We start from the raw sequence: 21,144 nt of genomic DNA, 5'->3' as shown, positions 1-21,144 counted from the left end.
CCTAGTATGTGTGAGGTCCTGGGTTCAATCCCCAATACTGGGGGCTGGTGGGGGGGATGTTCAGAGATGCTGGTGATGGTTATGCAGGAATCTGCATATACTTAATACCACCCAACTATACCATCTGAAATGGTAAATTTTATATATTCCGTATATTGCCTCAATAAAAATTATTTTCTTTTTGGTACTGGGGACTGAACCCAGGGGCGCTTAATCACTAAGCCACCTCCCCAGAGGCTGGCTTTCAACTTGTGATCCTCCTGCCTCTGCCTCCCCAGCCACTGCAATGGTGGTGTGTACCACCATGTCCCACACAATAAAAGTTCTTTAAAAATTATTGCAGAGCCAGGCACAGTGGCACACTTCTGAGGACTGAGGAGACTGAGGTAGGAGGATCCCAAGTTCAAGGCCAGTCTCAGAAACTTAGCCAAGCCTTCAACAACTTGGTGAGACTCTGTCTCAAAATGAAAATAAAAAGCTCTGTGGATGATTTACTTAGGTGCTTTGCCTGTAGTCGGGATCACAGCATTTGCCATCATTGTTATATACCGATGATCACAAAAAGGAACCAGTAGGCAGCCAAGTCAGATTTTTAATACAAGTCCATCTGACCCCCAAAGCAAAACTTCAATCCTATGCCATTTCCAATTCAGCTGCAAAAAATTATTTTCATTTTGAATTTATTCATTGATTGATTGAGATCACATCAGGTTGTCCAGGTTTGCCTTAACTGCTGGGCTCAAATGATCTTCCTGCCTCAGTCTTAGGAGTAGCTGGGACTACAGGTGGTTTTTTGCTTTATTGTTTTCTGGTTTTGGGAATCAAACACAGCACATTGCTAGGCGCATGCTGTATGATTGAGCTACAATCCCACCTCCATATATATATTTTTTAAACTAATAGATTTTGATTTTTTTTGTAGTTTAAAATCAATTTCTCCACTTATGTAAAGTATACCAAAGTGCATAAATGTATTCCACTGTCCTGTATAACTAATTAGAACAAATAAAAAATTTTCAAAAAATTAACAACTATAGCTATAATATAAACGGTAATAAAATTCCAAATATACACTATATACAGAATCCCTTTCAAAGGGATGCTTGAGAGTCATGAGAACATAATATTAGGTAGAAACAGATTTTTTAAAAATTTTACAATCTTTTTCTGGCAAGGTGAGAGAGCCGTCCCCTTACTACCTTCGCAATGCATCTGTACACCTGCCCCCCACCCCAGCCATGTTTGACGGTTGAAGTTCTTCAGATTTCCAGTGGAAAAAGCTGGGTCCATCTCCCCCAGGCTCTTCTTTCTCTCAGACTATTCTCATTTTCAAAGTCATCAAACACTAATTTCTCTGTGCTTTTCCTGCCTAGTGTTGGATACAAAGCAGCTCTGCAGGAATCACGGTCTCTAGTCCTGAGCCATTACTAAGTCTGCTAGGGACCTTGGATAAATCTTAGCCTCTCTGGACTTGCTTTCCCATCTGTAACTCCAGGGTACAGGTCTCAATTCTGGAAGAGAATTAAGGACACTTCCAGCCACTTTTGGGGAGGGGATTAGACATAGACTCTGATTGTATGTGTGTGTGTGTTGGGGGGGCTCAAACCCAGGGTCTTATACATACCAAGCATGAGCTCTGCCACTGAGCTATATCCCTAACCCAATAGACTTAAAAAATTTATTTGTACCGGGGATTGAACCCAAGGGTGCTTAACCACTGAGCCACAAACCCCAACACCTTTTGTTTTTTTATTTTGGGATGGGGTCTAAGTTGCTTAGGGCCTTACTAAATTACTGAGGCTGGCTTTGAGATCCCCCTGCCTCAGCCTCCCAAGCCACTGGGAAAAAAGGCATATGCTACCATGTCCAGCAAGACATTAATTTTTGAGTGGTTTTAGATTTACAGAAAAATTCATTAGGAGGTACAGAGTTCTTATATATATATACCTTTCACAATTCCCCATTTCCTCTATAATTAGTATCTCAGTGTGGCATCTTTATTTTAATTGATGAGCAAATACTGACTTATTACTAAAGTCTATAGTTGACATCAAAGCTATTTGTTATGTATAGTCTATGGGTTTTGACAAATCTATGACATACATCTACCATTATGGTATCATACAATATAATTTACCCACTGTTTATCACTAAATATTTATCCCTGCTGTTCATTTCTATCCCTTATCCCCAATCTCTAGCAACTACTGTTCTTATCGTCCTAGTTTCGCTTGTTTTTTTTACGATCTCATAGAATTAGTTCTAAATTTTTATTTTTATTATTATGATGATGATGATTCTTGTTGTGGTACTGGGGATTAACTCAGGGCTTTGTACATGCTAGGCAAGCACTGTACCACTGAGCTACATCCCCCGCCTGGATGTCATATATTTTGACTCATAAAATATGGATCTTTCTCAGTTTGGTTTCTTTCCCTCAGCAATATGTATCTAAGGTTCCTCAGAATATGACTTGATAGCTCACTTTTTTAAATCACTAAATATTTCACTATATGGATGTACCAGTTTGTTTATGCATTCACCTGTTGAAGGACATCTTGGTTGCTTGCAAGTTTTGGCAGTTATGAGTAAGGTTTCTAAAAACATTTGTGTGTAGGTTTTTGTGTGAATGTTTCCAAACTCATTTGGGTAAATTGTATTCCTTTTTAACTTTTGGCTTATGTATGTGTATTCCCATGTATTTCTAAAACTGTACATAAGCCAGGCAAGGTTGTCCATGCCTGTAATCCCAGCAACTCCAGAGGCAAAGACAAGAGGATAACAAGTTCAAGGCCAGTCTCTGCAATTTAGCAAGACCAGCTCAAAAAAAAAAAAAAAAAAAAAAAAAGAAAGAAAGAAAAAGAAAAAGAAAGAAAAAAATTAAAGTACTGGAGGATGTAGCTCAGTGGTAAAGCACCCCTGAGTTCCATCCCTAGTTCCACAAATAAATAAATAAAATGTAAGCCAAGTACAGTAGTCTATGATTATAGTCCTAGTTACTCAGGAGGCTGAAGTAGGAGGACCAATTTGAGCCCAGGAATATGAGATCAGGCTGGGCAAAACAGTAAGACTGAGTACAGTAGTGTACACCTATAATCCCAGTGACCAGGGAGCCTGAGGCAGGAGTATCACATCTTCAAGGCCAGCCTCAGCAAATTAGCAAGGCCCTAAGCAATTATCAAGATCCTGTCTCAAAAAGGACTGGGGATGTAGCTCAGTGGTAAAGCACACCGTGGGGTCAATCCCCAGTACCCCAAATCAAAATAAAACTCATGTTGGAGTTTAATACCCATTGTGAGGAATAAAGAGAGTGAAATGGCCTGGCACACTGGCTCTCGCCTTTAATCCCAGCAGCTCAGGAGGCTGATCCTGAAGATCTCAAGTTCAAAGCCAGCCTCAGCAGAAGTGAGGTGCTAAGCAACTACTCGTAACTCAGTGAGAACCTGTCTCAAAATAAAATACAAAATAGGCTAGGGATGTGGCTCCATGGTTGAGTGTCCCTGAATTCAATCCCCGGTACTCCCCCACCCCCCAAAAAAAGAGGGTGAAATGGAAACAGCTGAGTTTAGTGGCACTCACCTTTAATCTATGAATTGGGAGGCTTAGGCAAGAGGATTCTAACTTGGTAGCCAGCTTGGGCAATTATGGTGTTTAGGGGAAGTGATTAGAATAAAGTCTCACAATGTTATATTACCAAGCTATAAAAAAGAATGAGGGGCTGAGGCTCAGTGGTAGCGCACTTGCCTGGTATGTGTGAGGCACTGGGTTCGAATCTGAGCAACATGTATAAATAAATTAAAAAAAAAAAAAAGATCTATCAACAACTAAAATATATAGAATGAAATTATGGCATTTGCCAGTAAATGGATGGAACTGGAGAATATCATGCTCTTTGAAATAAGCCAATCCAAAAAACCAAAAGCCAAATGTTCTGATATTGTGATAACACACAATAAGGGGGTGGGGAGAGGGAAGAATAGAAGTTCATTGGATTAGACAAAGGGGGAATGCAGGGAAGGGAGGAAGGATAGGAAAAGGAAAGACAGTAGAATAAATCAGACATAACTTTCCTATATTCATATATGAATACACAACTAGTGTGTTCACATCATGTACAACCACAAGAATGGGAAGTTCTACTCCATGCATATATGTCAAAATATATTATATTGTCATGTATAACTAAAAAGAACAAATAAAAAATTTTAAAAATCCAAATTAAATACTGGTGGTATTGTAGGAAGAGGGAAGGCTGGGCCATAGTTCAATGGCAGAGGGCTTGCCTAGCCTGTGTGAGGCCTTTGATGGATCTTCAACAGCACATAACACACACAGAGGGGTTGGAAGAGACCAGAACACATACCTGTGTGCATCCCCCAACCATGTGATACCCTGTACCACCTCTATACTAGGCTGGCAAGGCCATCACCAAAACCAGTGGTTCCTTGGTTGGACCTCTCAGAACTCAAAGTAAAAACAAAATAAAACAAAACAAAAAATCCACTGCTTTTTCTTTAACTTCCTGTTTGTGGATCACTGGTTTAATATAGAGAAATGGTTAGATTCCTTGTGACCATTTTTACAAACAACCCATCACATTTAAAAAAAAATTAAAACACTATGAATTTGCGCTGGGGTAGTAGCTGCACGTTGGAGCAGTTGTCAAGCACGCATGAGGCCCTGAATTGGATCCCCAGCATCACAAAGTATGTCCATACAACATGTATGTGAATATTGTGACTTTACTCATGATCATAAATTACTGTATACACACCAAATGCATTTCAAAGGGTGAATGTAAGGATACACCAATATACCAATACATTGGAATACTAGTTAATAATAATCACTGAGTTATGATATTAGATATTGTGTTAAGAAGCCAGACTCAGGGCTGGGTATGTGGCTCAGTGGTAGAGGGCTCCCCTAGCATGGGCGGGACCCGGGTTTGATCCTCAGCACCACATAAAAATAAAAGGCATTGTGTTGTGTCCATCTACACCTAAAAAAGAATTAAAAAAAAAAAAAAAGCCAGACTCAAAAAGCTACCTAAGTAATGACACTTTAGAAAAAGGCAAAAACTATATGAACTGAAATTTGATCACTGGTTGCCAGGACTAACAGCTGACTATGTAATTACTTGAAGGAAGATTATGAGGTGATGGAAATTCTTCTTGTGATCCTTTCATAGAATTGTGGTCAAAAAGGATTAATTTTGCCATTATGTAATATATATCAATAAAACTGAATTAGGAAGCTGGGGTTGTGGATCAGTGGTAGAGAACTTGCCTAGAATGTAAGGCACTGGGTTCAATCCTCAGCACCACATATAAATAAATGCCCATCAATATCTAAAAAAAAAATACTTAAAAAACCAAACTGATTTAGAGGGTCACTCTCATACATTATTAGGCACATACAGAGGTACAACTAGAGGGTAGTCTGTGACCACCTACCAAGTAAAAAATGCAAAAATCCTTTGATCCAGCAAAAAACAATTACTGGGGAATTTGTTCTACACAGACTTGCCTCTCTCTCTCTATATATATACTTCTGATTATTTTAGTGCAACACTCATATAATCAGAAATTATGGAACATTAGCTATCCATAGGATGGAATACTAAACTAGGGGCATTTTTTGTAAAATAATCAAAATCTATCTACTGTTCAATAGTATACAAGCATACACCTTCTAGGCTATAAAAATAACTGACTCATTGGCTATTTGTTTGGATTGTAGACACAAAAGACTATTATGCCTATGGCTGAGAGTTGAGCACTAGAGAGACGGATGGGTAGTAACTGGAGGGGTGGACAGTGTATGGTTTCTTATTGTGCATGGTTTAGCATTGATATTCAGGCTGATTAGTAATGTGAGCTGACATTGGGGGAGGTTGGTGAAAAACAAACCAGATACTAAGGATAAATCTGAAGCCAAAGGGCTCTTCCAAAGCCCAGGAGGTTGCGGTTCCACTCCCCAGAGGGGGCCTCCTCCAATCCCACCCTACACCAGAGGCAAAACCCCATCACACCAGCAGGGTCATGCCCTACCTCCAGGAAGGTTAGAATTTGTCTAAAGACCAACGTAAAGAGAATAAAATAAAAAGGACACAAATAAAATGTATCAGTTATTTAATTAGGTTCTTGGTAAGAAATTCAGAATACCAATTTGTGAGGATAAATTCCATTTGTTAGAGCAAAAACGGATCGCATGTAGCCCTGGAGCTGAGGGATAGCTTTGATTTTGGGTAGAATTTGTGTGTCCACAGCTTTCTGATCAACCTTGCGCTGCTCTGTGATCTCGTATTTCTAAAGAGAAAACGAGACATTTAAAAAAGGTTATTATTACCAAGTTACAAATACAATGCTTAGCCCTCGATCCCCATCCCCCAAGTGCTGTCACAAGTGACAAGAGAAAAGAACTGTACCTCTTTCTCTGTGTCGAAGATTTCACCTTCCTGGTGTCTGGGCTTCCTCAACTTCTTCTTCTTGAAGTAAGCATCAGTGAGATGTTTTGGGATTTTCACGTTGCTGATATCAATCTTTGTGGAGGTGGCGATAACAAATTTCTGGTGTGTTCTACGCAGAGGAACTCGATTGAGGGAAAGAGGTCCTAAAGAAAACATTAATAAGGTAAAATGGAAACAATTATTGATTTTAACTTGGCATTAATCCTGATTTAGAAAAATTCTCAACTGTACCAGAATCTAGAATGTTCTAGTATCTGTCTGTCCAGGGCCTTTGCCCCCTCAAATCTTTTCAGGTGACCCAGGATGGTAAAAGAAATGTCACTTACTTATACAGGTTGATCAAAACCATGGGTTTTTTGTTTACTTTGGTACCAGGGATTGAATCCAGGAGCACTTAACCACTAAGCCACATCCCAGCCCTTTTGCCTGGCTCATTCGGTATTTTAGACGAAAGTTATTTGATATGTTGCTACAAAAATTTAAATACTTGCCCCCTTTATCTCACATATATAAGGCAATGAAATGAGAACCAGAAGCTCAATATTAAGAAACTACAGCATAAATAGCAGAAACACATATACTGCAAATGTTTTAAAATCTGTTCAGAACATAAAAATCTACGGATTTTCTTACCTGTCACAAGTAGCAAGCCACTGCTCAGCTGCTTCAGGAAAACCACTCTCTATAAGTTAAACAAAAGACATTTTTTCCAATTAAAAACTGACTTGTGGGGCTGGGGATGTGGCTCAAGCGGTAGCGCGCTCGCCTGGCATGCGTGCGGCCCGGGTTCGATCCTCAGCACCACATACAAACAAAGATGCTATGTCCACCGAGAACTAAAAAATAAATATTAAAAAAAAATTCTCTCTCTCTCTCAAAAAAAAAAAAAAAAAAAAACTGACTTGTGAAGGCTAAAAATATAGCTCAGTTATTAGAGTGCTTGTCTTGTATAAACAAGGCCCTGGGCTCAATCCTTAGAACCACAAAAAACTGACTTCTGAATTAACCACATCACAAGCCACCCAAATTTGGTAGCTCGGCAGTTCTGAAAGCAATCACACTAGGCTAACTTATGGATAGGTGTCATCTGTAATGATGGTAGAAATAAGTTACTTATACTGGTTAAATCATACTGTATTAGGCACTCTGCTTACCTTGCCTCTGTGGCGCCCGGTGAGGATGATCAGGATGGTCCCAGGAGTGATGCTGGCTCGAAGCTTTCTCACATGCTGACTGAAGGGTTTCTTGCCATGGCTCAACAGCTTCCGTGGCACATCTTCAGTCGGGTAGTATCTAGGCTAGAGACAGTTCATGGACTCCACTTAACTTAAGTAAACCATTAGATCAGAAGAGCCAAATCTGGTATCATGAAAACATTGCTAATCTTTTTCTTTGTTTGAAACTCAAATGCTTTAGTTACATCCTTCTCTTTTCATCTTCCAAAACAGACTTTAAATTTAGAAAAGCTCACATCTTCTATGTACAAAGCATAGGATTTAACACAAGAGTGTTCAAGAAAAGAAAACTGCAAGCAGGTCACCTGTTTAGACTTTGGAAACAGAGATGCCTGGCAAGCTACCCTACACAGCTGTAAGGGAGCCATTCTCACACAAGCTTTTCCACCTCTTCAGGGTCACTGACCTCTAATACAAACTCCTTCAGAAAGCACTTCAGACATACTATACTATATTTTATATGTACTAAGAGGGGGCAAACCCAAATAACAAAAAAAGTGGGAGATGCAGCTTGTTTTCTAGTTGAAATCAAGTATGACATCCTCACGGCAACAGGTCTCACTCCTCTTTTATTCACAAAGGAATCCAGGGCTTTCTTTGTGCATGTTATGCAAGAGCCCAACCACTGAGCCCAATCCAGTATAAGTAACTTATTTCATGCAGTCTCACTTTCACTATAAACCTATCAGAAACAAAGCTCAGGAAAGTTAACTCAACTTACATCAGATGTAGTAAATGTTTTGAAGACAACTTTGCAAAACCAGAACCTTTATCTTCAACTAGCAATCCTCTGGCAAGCAGGAGCTTATGTGTTATTTAAGTGCACAAGAACATCGTTAAATTTTCAACTTTAATCTAAAGTAATCTAAAAATCCCATTTCACAGCCTCCCCCAAATCTCACCATTTTGCGAAGCTTAACCACCCTGGTACCACCATTCTTGTCACCACCGACTGGTTTTGTAACAGTAGCAAGAACCTTCTCCTTTTTCTTCTTCTCAACCTACAAAGACAAATGCATCAAAAAGTCAGAGACAGAGAATGAACGCCGAGACATAATGGTTATTGGTTTTCTTCTTTCCATACCTTGGACTTAGCAGCAGTGTACTTCCTCTTATACATGGCCTTTCGGGAGTACATGGCAGATCGGGAGTATCTGCCAATTCCTCTAACCAGGACAGGGTTCCGGCTGCAGTGGGGTTTTCCTTTCTTGGGTTTCTTATCCGTAGAGTCTTCCTTTTTATCCTTGCCAACAGCATCAGCTTTCTTGGATCCAGGTTTCTTCTCCTTAGTGTCTGGCTTCTCAGCCTTTTCACCCGCCATCTACCAAAAAAAAAAAAAAAAGGCATTTCACCAATCACCCCAAAACAAGGCAATATTAAAACTGCACATAGATGGGCTGGGCTTCCCTTCTACAAGCCTTCCCCCGTAAGATATTGGCTTTCTCCCCCAACTCCACACTAACCCATATTAGGGTCCCCCTGCCAACAGACTAAACTTTTGAGAATTTGCAAATTTACACCAGTTGGATTTTTGCTAAATATCCAGCGAGACCTACTTTAGTATTACTGTTTTGCAAACTTAAAAAGTCTTAGGAGTCTTCAACAAAATTTGCAAATTTCGGAAGCGGCGAGTACAGAGCTTGAAATCGTTTGCTTTCAAAATCTTTGCTCCCACGTCTTAAGACCCCTGTCTCAGTCAACAAATTCGGTTTAGGGAAATGACAGCTCAAACTCGGGTCATTCCCGAAGACATAAACTCCACGACTAAGAAGCGACTTCCGGTCGGGGACGTGGGGGAAAACGCGAGAGCAACCGGCTTCAGCCTCAAACCTCAACGTGGCCGAGACAAGCTCAGCGGCATATTTTGTGACCCGAGCTCAGGACGCCAGAGCGAACGCTGTTGCCCCGTCCCTCTGGGCCCACCAGCTCGCTCTGGCAGCCCACACGGACCCCGGTTCCCCAGCCCCAGAGCGTGGGGAACAGCCGTAGCCTCCACCGCATTCCACCTCACTTTTCGCTCCCCGCCGCCAATCCAGGTCAAAGAAATAAAGCGTCTGGAAGGCCTCTCAGTTGACCCTGAGCATGCTAGACCCCTGTAGGTGTCGACTTAACGTCCTCAGGTTTCGGATGGCGAAGGATTGAGGTCTTAAAATTCAGTCTTTCCAAGAGAGCCGCCTTTCTTACCTTGCAAGATGGGAAAAAGAACTAAGTAGCGGGCTTCCGGTCTATATGCAATGACGGCAGCGGTCTCGTCTCACTTCCTTCCTGTACTAGGGCATCGTGGGAAATGTAGTTTCTCCTGCATCTTGGGATATGTAGTAAGTCCTATACAGGGAATTATTTTTTCTATTAAAAAGTGTAGGTGGTCCGGAGGCTGAGGCAGGATGATCGCAAGCTCAAAGCCAGCCTCAGCAAGAGCGAGGGGCTAAGCAACTCAGTGAGACCTTGTCTCTAAATAAAATACAAAATAGGGCTGGGGATGTGGCTCAAGCTGTAGCGCGCTCGCCTGGCATGCGTGCGGCCCGGGTTGGATCCACAAAGAAAAAAAACAAGTATTACTGACTTGCTTTTAATTCAGTTTTAACCTTTAAACTTTTTTTCCCAGGGATTGAATTCAGGGGCGCTCAACCCCACTGAGCCACATCCCCCAGCCTATTTTAGATTTTATTTAGAGACAGGGTCTCACTGAGAGTGCTTAGTGCTTCGCCATTGTTGAGGCTGGCTTTGAACTCGCCATTCTTCTGTTTCAGCCTCCCTAGCCACTGGGATCACAAGCGTGCACCACCATGCCAACTGACCTTTAAACTTTTAAACGTGGAAATCAACCAGGTGAGGATGTAGTGAAAATAATTTTTCAATACTTTTTTTTTTCTTTTTGGTATCAGTGATTGAACCCAGGAGCACTTAACCACTGAACACCACATCCACAGCCTATTTTGTACTTTAATTTTTAAAAAAAAAAATATTTTTTTAGTTGTCAGTGAATCTTTTATTTTATTTTATTTTATTTATGTATATGTGGTGCTGAGGATCAAACCCAGGGCCTCAGGCAAGTGAAGCCAGGCAAGTGCTTTATCATGGAGCCACAACTCCCTCCCCCTTTTTAATTTTTTTTTTTTTTTTTGAGACAGGGTCTTGCTAAATTGCTGAGGCTGACTTTGAACTTGTGGTCTTCTTACCTCAGCCTTCCAAGCCACCGGCATTACAGGTGTTTGCCACCACTCCTGGCTTCTCAATACTTTTATGCAAACTTAAATCCAAGTTCTTTGTAGTAAAACTGACTCTTAATTTTAAAAAGTTTTTTTTTTTTTTTTTTGGTACTGAGGATTGAGCTCAGGGGCACTTTATCACTGAGCCACTTCCCCAGCTGTTTTGTTTGTTTGATTTGTGACAGGGTCTCACTAAATTGCCTAGGACTTTGCTAAATTGCTGAGTCTGGCCTCAAACTTGTGATTCTCCTGCCTTAGCCTCCCAAGTTGCTGGGATTACAGGTGTGCACCATTGCACCCAGCTACAAGGTTACTTCTGAGTTTGAAAATTTTTCTCTCTGGTTTCCTATGTATGCCTCCATTCAATCTCGGCTGCCACACTCAGATAAGACAGTGCTGCAACACTTTTTTTTTTTTTTTTAAGCCTCTGTACTGGAAGCCTTAGCATCAGACAGTCAGTGCTCCAGGTCTGTCAAAAAGATGCACAGACCATTAAAATTCTTAAAGTACTATTAGGAACCAACATAAGGTTACAACTTTTTGTTTTGCTCATTAAGAACTTAAGGCAACAGTGTCAGAGGTAGTATTGGGGCAGGCCCCAAATGGCTATAGTTAGGCTCCCTTGCCGAGGCTTCCAGTGAGCCATGTTATGCTTTTAATGTATGACTGAGGCCATGAATCAGCTGTTATGATCAGTGTGTACTCAAGGTCAGAAACATTTGCTTGTGAGCAGATACCCGCTTCTGTAACCTGTTAGCAGTGTGCCGTCTTTGGCCTCTATATAAAAAAAGGCCTATGGAAAAGGCTCAGGGTTCTGGCTAGGGTCAATTGCCACCTCTCAATAGAGGATGACCAATATGCCCACTGTGCCTCTCATCTTCTTTCAACTGCCAGATTCCCAAACCTTGTTTCCCAGGCCTGAGCCTTACTTTCAGTGTGAAAATTGGCATAGTCAGCAGGCTTCAGCCCAGGTAAGAGATACATTGACCCTGGGGGGCAAGGGGGGAACCTGTGGCCACCAGGTAGTATGTGGTCACCACAGTCATATTGAAATGGGCTCCTATGGAGAATTGGGATACCATGGATGGGTCACCTGTGAATGCAAAGGAACCTTTGCAAACGTTGAGTTCCAGCTTAAAAGACAGTGTTGCCCAGGAAGCAGCGGGACAAGAGGGGTGGATTTTTCTCCCTGCTTTGAAAACCAACACAGACCAGGCTCTACCAGAAGCTGCCCGGCTCCAGGCCCTCCAGGAGAAGCAGGAAGCCTTGAAGCAGCGCATTTGCGGTTTGGAAGCTGATATATATGAAACAGGCAGGACCTCGACCTTGTAGGTCACGGTGGAATCTGAAGAAGAGTCTGAGGAGAAGCCCTGGCTACAAGCCCACCCCACGATGCAGAAGATGAGACATGAGCAGCCCCAGACCCTTAGAGGTCAGGAACTGGGAGAGGCAAATGCTACAGAGTACACTACATACTGGCCAGACACACAGGCAGAATAAGTGGACTTGGACAAGCAGTGTCACCAGCAGCTTGGGGAGTCCCTGGCTGTGTGGTTTTTGTGATTGTGGGATCTAGGGGTGGACAGCATGGTCTGCTGTCCAGAGGAGATGGAGCACCTGGCATCTATCACAACCCACCCTTCCCTGAGACAGCCATCGCAGAACAGTTGCAGGCCTGGAAATGGAATCGCTCCCCAATAGACTGGGGATGTATGCAGCTGTGCGAGCTGTGTGGACTGAGGCTGGTGAGCTGCCCAAAACTGTGAGTAAGTGGCAGTCGTGTGTCGATTTGGTGCAGATTCTATATGAGTGTGGCATGCGTCAGGCGATATTTAATCTGAATACATGGGGACCAGATGGTGAAAGATTTACTGGTGGCATTAGAGACTTGGTTTTGTAGAATGCTCCACTCTCCACTTTGATGGTTACTTTAAGCCACATATGTTGGACGTCCCATTAATGAAGTTAGTACTATGATGGCTAGCTTGGGGGAAGCCAAGGAGGGCAGAGGGTAGTAAAAAAAAATGCACATGGTGGCGCATGCCTGTAATCTCAGTGGCTCGGGAGGCTGCAGCAGGAGGATTGTGAGTTCAAAGTCAGCCTCAGCAACTTAGTGAGGCCCTAAGCAACTCAGTGAGACCCTGTCTCTAAATAAAATACCAAATAGGGCTGGGATGTGGCTCAGTGGTTGAGTGCCCCTGAGTTCAATTCCCAGTGCCAAAAAAAAAAAAAGGTGGGGGGTACAATGAGAGGGGTCTGGAAACAAGGTAAACAAAGGAAAAAAGGGCCTGCTAGAGTCACTTGTATGCATATGTGGGCAGGTCTCCTGACAGGAGGGGTAGATCACCTCAAGACAGACAATCAGCCCAATGCAGTCCTCCCTGAGCAACTGGGCCCAAAGCAGCAAAACCTGCGAACAGCAGAGGTGAATAAGCCACCCTGAGAAGCCATCCTGTGTAACTGAAAGACTACTTGGCTGCTTCTAAGGGGGAGAAGGGACTTTGGTCCAGTACATCTAGGAATCCAGCTAAGGTGCCTGCCCTGCGGGGACAGGTGGGGGCTGATAGCCACATGTGGAGCTTGCTATCCATGGTCTCCAAACTATATGCAGAGGGAATTGGCCTTGTTGGGGGGCGGGTCCTGGAGCTGAGTGCAGCTTGGTGTTTGGCAACCTGGATAAATTCCCAGGTCCATATGCTCATATTGATGGCTATGGGGGACAGACCATCAAGGTAAAGCCAGTGTCCTTACCACGGGGGATAGGTCATTTGCCCCTGTGAGCATATACGGTACAAGTGTCTGGTATCCCAGAGTATATTTTGGGTAGAGATGTGTTCCAAGGACCACTGCTGCAGACCCTGGTGGCAATTCTGCCTCCATGTGTGAGATGTGAAGGTGGATATGACAGGATATGCAAAACACCCGCCCCAGGTCTTGCCACAACCCTGGAGGACTGTGATAGTGAAACAGTATTGCCTCATGGGGGACATGCAGAAATTGAAGCTACTGTGCCGGGCATGGTGGCGCATGTCTGTAATCCCAGCGACTCAGGAGGCTGAGGCAGGAGGATCACGAGTTCAAAGCCAGCCTCAGCGATGTCAAGGCACTAAGCAACTCAGTGAGATCCTGTCTCTCAATAAAACACAATAAAAGGGCTGGGGATGTGGTTCAGTGGTGGAGTGCCCCTGCGTTAAAAAAAAAAAAAAAAAACTGGAGCTACTGTCTTGGAAGTGGAGGAAGTAGGCAAAATATGGCCCCCAGCCCGCCCCTTTAACTCTCCAGTGTGACCACTGAAGAAGCCTGAGGGCACGTGGAGAATGCCTGTGGATTACCAAGAATGGAACAGAGCAGTGCCTTCCCTGTATGCAGCGGTTCCCGCAGTGCATGATCTCATGGACCAGCCAACTCTGTGCCCTAATCGCTCTGCGCTGGACCTGGCTAATGCTTTCTTTTCTATTGCTCTGGCCCCAGGGAGCCAGAAGCAGTTTGTCTTCACATGGAAAGGCTGGCAGCGGACATTTCAAGTGTTGCCACAAGGTTATTTGCATAGCCTGACCACATGCCATGGTTTGGTGGCCAGTGACCTGATCCAGTGGACTCAGCCACCTACTGCACGTTTCATTATGCTGATGATGCTTCGTTGACTTCTCTCTTATACGAATTTAGAGCTTGCATCCCCGACCTTAGTGGCCCATTTGAAGACGTGTGGCTGGTAGTAAACGCTGCCAAGGTGCAGGGGCCTGGCTTCTTGGTTACGTTCTTGGGGGTTTTTTGGTTGGGTGAAATGAAAGCTGTGCCAGAAGTCAGGCACGGTGGCACATGCCTGTAATCCCGGCAGCTCTGGAGGCTCAGGCAGGAGGATCACGAGTTTAAAGCCAGCCTCAGCAACTGCAAGGCACTAAACAACTCAGTGAGACCCTGTTTCTAAATAAAATAAAAATAGGGCTGGGGATGTGCCTCAGTGGTTAAGCACCCATGGGTTTGATCCTCAGTACCAAAAAAAAAAAAAAAAAGAGTTGTGCTAGAAGCTTTTGAGAAAATCCAAGCATATGACCAACAACAGTTGCACAATTGCAAACCTCTGTGGGCTCATTGGGATATTGGCAGGCTTTCAGTCCCCATGTAGCCCTGTTGTGTCATCCCCTGTATGCTCTAGTGAAGAAAGGGGCACCGGGGGACTGGAGTGAAGTGCTGAGCTGGCCTTTCAGGCCACGAAGAGGGCCACTCAGCAAGCTCAGGTCCTGCATTGGTAGACCCCCTCACCCCTTTGAGCTGGATGTTCATGTAACCTGGGAGGGTTTGGGGTGGGGCCTGTGCAGTAGCAGGAGCGGCTGTGAAGACCAGTGGGTTTCCGTCACAGTAGTGAAGAGTACAGAGGATCTCTGCACCCTGATGGAGCAGCAGCTTGCAGCCCTGTGTGTAGCCTGGTGGCCAGGAGGCCATTACTGGTGCTGCTGAGGGTTTGGTGCCTACCACGAATCCTTTGAGAGGAGAGGTGTGGAACTGGGCAGTCACCCCGAGGACAGGCATAGTCCTGATGCCTGCTCTAGTGAAACAGGGCATATTTAGAACACAGGAGAGCTTTGTCCACTAGTCCTCTGACCCATGAACTTCAACAGGTTCCAGAGCTGCTGCAGTATGCACCTAGGAAGCACCAGACCATGCTGATGAACTTGAGCTGACAGAGTCATGCCCTTTAAGGAAGGGCCAGCCCTGTGGGCCACAGTGCTTGGAGCAGTGAGGGGTCCAGTACAGGGCCCTCTGCCCACGGGAGAGCTGTAGCTTCACAGCCCTCTACTGACACCTTGTGACACAATGTGGGAATGAACAGAGCCGCTAGAGGACTGAGTTTGGTGGCACTGCAGGAACCAGGACCCCTGATTATCTGTCCAGTTAGTTGGTCTGTTTGAGGGGTTAACTCTGTGGGTGACTACCTGGGAAGTAGAGAATTGGATGGTAGGGCATTGGCCTTTGTGGGGTCAAGCCATGGGGCAGAACCTTGGGGCCACAGGCCATGAGAAGGAGATAACTGTAGGACATGACCCTGGCCACGCCCCCTGACTAGCCCAGGGAATGATGGAGCAGAGGCTTGGGCCAGGGTGTGGTGGCAGCTGCATCATGCCTACAGCATGCAGGTGGCTTGTAGTCAAACAGCGGGCTCTGCCTCTAAAATGGGATGCCCTGGTAGGGGCCTGCCAGGCACGTATGGTTTGTGCTCGGCAATGCTCACACCACCTATGACTTGGAGCCAGAGGTGGTCAGGTAATGTGTGGATGCATCCCTTTGACATGATGGCAGGTTGGCTATGTTGGCCCTTCACCTTTCTGAAGGGGCCACATTTGCCTTGACGGTAGTGGACAAGCTGCAGCCTTGTTGTTTGCCTGGCCCAGTGGTCAAGTGACCAGAGTACTATGATTTGCACCCTGACCATGTTGACAGCCTTGTATGGCTGGCCCATCACAATAGAGAGTGATCAAGGGACCCATTTCCCAGGTTACAATGTGCAGCAATGGGCAACTCAGTTACAGATTCAATGGAAGGTATGAGTCCCAGGCCACCCACAGTCTGCTAGACTCAGAACAGCAGTCAACCCACCTGCCACCAACAGGTGGGCACAGCGTCTGGGCAGTTGTGAGAGCTCTGAATGTGTGTCTCCAACGAGGGGGACCAGCTCCTGTGAAGGCTTTGCTGCACTGCACAGGGCCCAATACAGGTCCAGGTGACAGCAGAGGATGTGGACTTAAGCCTAGGTTTGAGAAGCAAGGGGATGTTCTCTACCTGCTCCCACTGGATTGAGCAGGGCAAACTGTGGCGTGGGTGAGACCCTCAACAATAAAAAGCCCCCCTCATTCGTTGGGTAGCCCTGTTAGCCCTAAGGAGAAGAGGCTTGGCATGTGATCTCCTTGTGACACCATAGGTGACTAGTGAATTGCTCTCCCCGACAGGTGACTTGGCGGGGTCCTGCAGAAGGAACATATAATAATAATAATAATAATAATGATAATAATAATAATAATAATTATTATTATTATTTGGTACTGGGGATTGAACCCAGGAGTGCTTAACCACTGAGCCACATCCCCAGCCCTTTTTTAATATTTTATTTAGAGACAGGGTCTTGCTGACCTACATAAGTCCTTGCTAAGTTGTTGAGGCTAAATTTCAACTTGCAATCCTCCTGCCTCAGGCTCCCAAGCCACTGGGATTATTACAGGCGTGTGCCACTGTGCCTGGCTGGGACACAGATTTTAGAGGGCACATTTGTTATTTCCACTTGGCCAATTATGAGTTCCCGGTACTGGTGCACATAGAGCCTGCTGAAGTTCAGGACCAAGTCGTGTGAGTGTGGGACCACTATACATCAGGGAAGCTGCCACAAACAGCCAAGGTACTTCCTTGGGATTCAGAGCTGGCGTGCATCCTCCCTGATGGACATGACTTGCCTGTGCTAGTGCCTGGAACTGCTTTGTGTTTTTGTCTATAGGTGTGTTCTTGCTAACACCACCGTGGACTGGGTACATGCCTACACCAGAGCAGCAAACCCTCTGCCTGCTGGGTACGCACCGAAGTGCCTGGGAGTTCTGCTGCTGGACTACCTGGCAAATCCAGACTACCACTGGACAGCTAGATGTGACGGGGAAAGACTTTTATTGCCACTCAATATGGGATGGCAATGGCTTTTATTAATCCTAGGTGATGGGACTTGTTTTTGATTGTATGTTGTTACAATGTGTATTTCTGTTGTGGCCTATGGGTGCAGGGCTCTGTCCTCCTCACTAAGGGGTCATTGCAGAAGATTTCAGATACATAGATTGTTCGGTGAGGAATCTTAAAGGGGTGGTGTTGGGGCAGGACCAGAGTGGTTATAGTTAGGCTGTCTTGCCAAGGCTTCTGGTGAGCTATGGTACGCTTTTAGTGTGTGGCCAAGGCCATGAATCAGCTATGTCATGGTCAGTGTGTAGTCAGGTCAGAAATACTCTGATTCAGCCTATGTACTCAAGTTCATGAACATTCACTTGTTAGCATGCACCCACTTCTGTAACCCATTAGCCATGTGCCTTCTTTGTTTGGCCTGCATATAAAAAAAAAGGCCTATGGAAATGGCTCAGGGGCTGGGTAGAGGCTACTGTCACTTCCGAATAAAGAATGGCCAATATTCCTACCATGCCTCTCATCTTCTTTCAATTGCTAGATCTCTGAACCTGGCTTCCTTGGCCTGGGTCTTGCCCTCTGCATGACAGGTGCGGTACAGCTCAGCAGTAGAGCACTTGCCTAGCAGGCCCTAGGTTCCACAGCACCTCAAAAACAAACAAGACTGGCTGAGGAGGTGGCTCAAGCGGTAACACGCTCGCCTGGCATGCGCGGGACACTGGGTTCAATCCTCAGCACCACATAAAAAATAAAATAAAGATGTTGTGACCACCAAAAACTAAAAAATAAATATTAAAAAATTCTCTCTCTCTCTTTAAAAAAACAAAACAAAAACAAAAAACAAACAAGACAAAAAACAAAGCAGACTATCATTTCACCATGAGGAATGAATAAATGAATGAAGCAAGTAATTTCCAAGTGAATCTTTCCCATGAAAGGCTAGTTGAGACATAGGTATTTTCTCCACAGTTGGCTTAATACTTATATCCCTTTATCAGACTATAGACTATGCTCAATGGCAGAGCATCAGAAAAAGGTAGGAATTAAAATGCTTAAAATATATTCCTGCTCTGAAATAATACACAATCAAGGGAAAAGCAAAAAAAAAAAAAAAATTATAAGTTATTTCTTCTATTTTACCTGGGATATTTAGGAAAGATTTCTGGGAGAGTTGGTTTTTGTTTTGGATTTGGGAGAGTAAATGAGAAATTTGGCAGATGAAAGTGACAAGTTGGCCTGAGGTGGTACATGCCTGTAATCCCAGCCACATGAGAGGCTGAGGCAGGAGGACTGCAAGTTGGAGGCCAGCCTGGTCAATTTAGTGAGACCATATCTCAGAATAAAAAATAAAAGAGCTGGGATATAGCTCAAGGCTACAATTCACCTTGGGTTCAAGGTAAAAAAATGATAAGAATAGAAAAATAGTACTTACCCCATAGGGTTGTTGGGATGATGAAATAAATTAATGTATACAAAAGCACTACGAACCATTTTTGTGTGTGTGGTGCTGGGTATCAAACCCAGGGCCTCATGCATGCTAGGCAAGCACTCACCACTGCACTACATCCACAGTCCAATAATAATAATAATAGTAACAAGTGGTACTGGGAACTGAACCCAGGGACTTTTACCAGTGAGCTACATTCCCAATCCTTTTTATTTTGAGAGAGGGTATCACTAAGTCATTGAGGGACTTGCTGAATTGCTGAGGCTGGCTTTGAACTTGCTACCCTCCTGTCTCAATCTCCCAAGTCACAGGGCTTATAGGTGTGTGCCACTGTCCCAAGTCCAAGAACCATATTTGATGCATGAAAAATAATATATAAATGTCAGACCTTTGCTGGGCATGGTGGCACATGTCTGTAATCCTAGCAATTTGACCACAAGTTCAAGGCCAGTCTCAGCAATTTAGAGAGCTTGCCTCAAAATTTTAAAAAAATTAAAAAAATAAAAAAAGGACTGAGGTCAGAGTTGTGGCACACATCTGTAATTCCAGCGACTCCAGAAGCTGAGGCAAGAGGATTTCAAGTTAAAGAGGAGTCTCAGGTTGCCTAGCTTGGCAGCACATTCCTGCAATCTCAGAGGCTGAGGAAGTAGGATCCCAAGTTCAAAGCCAGCCTCAGCAATTCAGTGGGGGCCTAAGCAATTTACTGAGGTCCTGTCTCTAAATAAAATATAAAAAATGGCTGGGGATGTGGCTCAAGGTTAAGTGCCCCTGGGTTCAATCCTCATTATCAAAAACAGCCCCCACAAACAAAAATAAAATTTTGAAACCACACACACACACACACACACACACAAACAAACAAACAAAACAAAACAAAACAAAAAACAACCTCAGCAATTTAGTAAGGCCCTAAGCAATTTAGTGAGACCCTGTTTCAATTAGTAAATAAAATAAAACAAAAATGACTGGTAATGACCAAATGACCAATTCCCAGCATCCAAAATAAATAAATAAAGAAATAAATAAAGAAATAAAAGTAGAGTTGCTCACTTGAGCACTTCAGATATTCTAACAAAAGCCAGATGTGGTGGTACACACTTGTAACCCCAGCAACTAGGGAGGCCGAGACCAGTTAAGCAATTTAGAACAGCCCTAAGCAACCTAATGGAGACTTTGTCCATCCGCCCCCCTCTTTTTTTTTTTTTTTTTTTAAAGTGCTGGGGAAGTAACTTAGTGGTGAAATGCCCCTGAGTTCAATCCTTATTTCTGTTGTGGCCTGTGGGTGTATCCAAAAAATATGGTAAAAATTCTGACAAAATAGTTGGGGGTGTAGCTCAGGGATAGAGTGCTTACCTAACCAAGTATGAGGCCTGGGTTTCAATCTCAGCACTGGAAAAAGAAAAAAGAAAAAAAGAAAAAAGGAGGAGGAGGAGGGAGAGGAGGAGGAGGAGGAGGAGGAGGAGGAGGAGGAGGAGGAGGAGGAGGAGGGAGAAGAGAGAAGAGAAAATTGTGGTAATCTTAGGGATTTTCACCTGGTAAGTGTTCCAGAGTATTTGTTAAATGACCTGCAACTGAAAAAAAAAAAAAAAAAAAAAAGCATAACTGAACCCCCTCTTGTGACTTGTTGTGGTATTGCAAAGCTTATGATTCCATTAGTTGGGCAAAATATCAATGTTGGTTATAAAATAAAAATAATTATTATTAAGCGCCTGGTTTTGTCACATATAAAGTGTTCATACGGGGCTGGCATGTAGCTCAGTGGTAGAGACCTTGCTTAGCATACACAAGGCCCTAGGTTTGATCACCAGCACTGCCAAAAGGAAGAAAAGAAAAGCTCTGAACTACACACAGCACTTTTATCACAAAGCAGACATTTTGGCAGACACTAAATCATTTTAAATCTCAATGAGATTTTCTTGTGAGATTTTCATTTAAGATGAAAGAACTGTGTGCCAGGATAACACACCTGTAACCCCAGTGATTTGGGAGGCTGAGGCAGGAGGCTTGCAAGTTCAAAGCCAGACTCAGCAACTTAGTGAGGCCCCCCAAACCTCAGTAAGAACCTGTCTTTAAAAACATACAAACAAAAGGCTGTAGATGTGGCTTAGTGGCCCCTGGGTTCAATCTCTG

At 43.9% G+C, this 21,144-nt stretch overlaps 1 protein-coding gene across 1 annotated transcript; it reads right to left on the bottom strand.

Moving 5' to 3' along the window:
- Positions 1–6,117: 6,117 nt before the first annotated feature.
- On the bottom strand, positions 6,118–9,914 carry Rpl6 (ribosomal protein L6). The gene is made up of 7 exons (XM_071617023.1): positions 9,892–9,914; positions 8,792–9,028; positions 8,610–8,708; positions 7,627–7,770; positions 7,106–7,154; positions 6,431–6,615; positions 6,118–6,311 (listed from the first exon to the last, which is right to left on the bottom strand). The coding sequence occupies exons 2-7, from the start codon at positions 9,026–9,028 to the stop codon at positions 6,159–6,161; spliced, it is 867 nt and encodes a 288-aa protein (XP_071473124.1). The 5' UTR covers positions 9,892–9,914; the 3' UTR covers positions 6,118–6,158.
- Positions 9,915–21,144: the final 11,230 nt, after the last annotated feature.

This window comes from Marmota flaviventris, chromosome 1 (assembly GCF_047511675.1).
Source record: "Marmota flaviventris isolate mMarFla1 chromosome 1, mMarFla1.hap1, whole genome shotgun sequence".
NCBI lineage: Eukaryota > Metazoa > Chordata > Mammalia > Rodentia > Sciuridae > Marmota > Marmota flaviventris.
The sequence above is the reverse complement of the archived record's forward strand: the minus strand, read 5'-3'. Positions and strand labels throughout refer to the sequence as shown.

What these genes read in the sequence shown, in the direction of transcription:
- Rpl6 (XM_071617023.1), bottom strand. Translation starts at nt 9,028, where the DNA reads ATGGCGGGTGAAAAGGCTGAGAAGCCAGACACTAAGGAGAAGAAACCT. An exon ending in ACACTGCTGCTAAGTCCAAG is followed by an intron (nt 8,709 to 8,791) that starts GTATGGAAAGAA and finishes TTGTCTTTGTAG; the next exon opens with GTTGAGAAGAAGAAAAAGGA. An exon ending in CCGGGCGCCACAGAGGCAAG is followed by an intron (nt 7,155 to 7,626) that starts GTAAGCAGAGTG and finishes TTTAACTTATAG; the next exon opens with AGAGTGGTTTTCCTGAAGCA.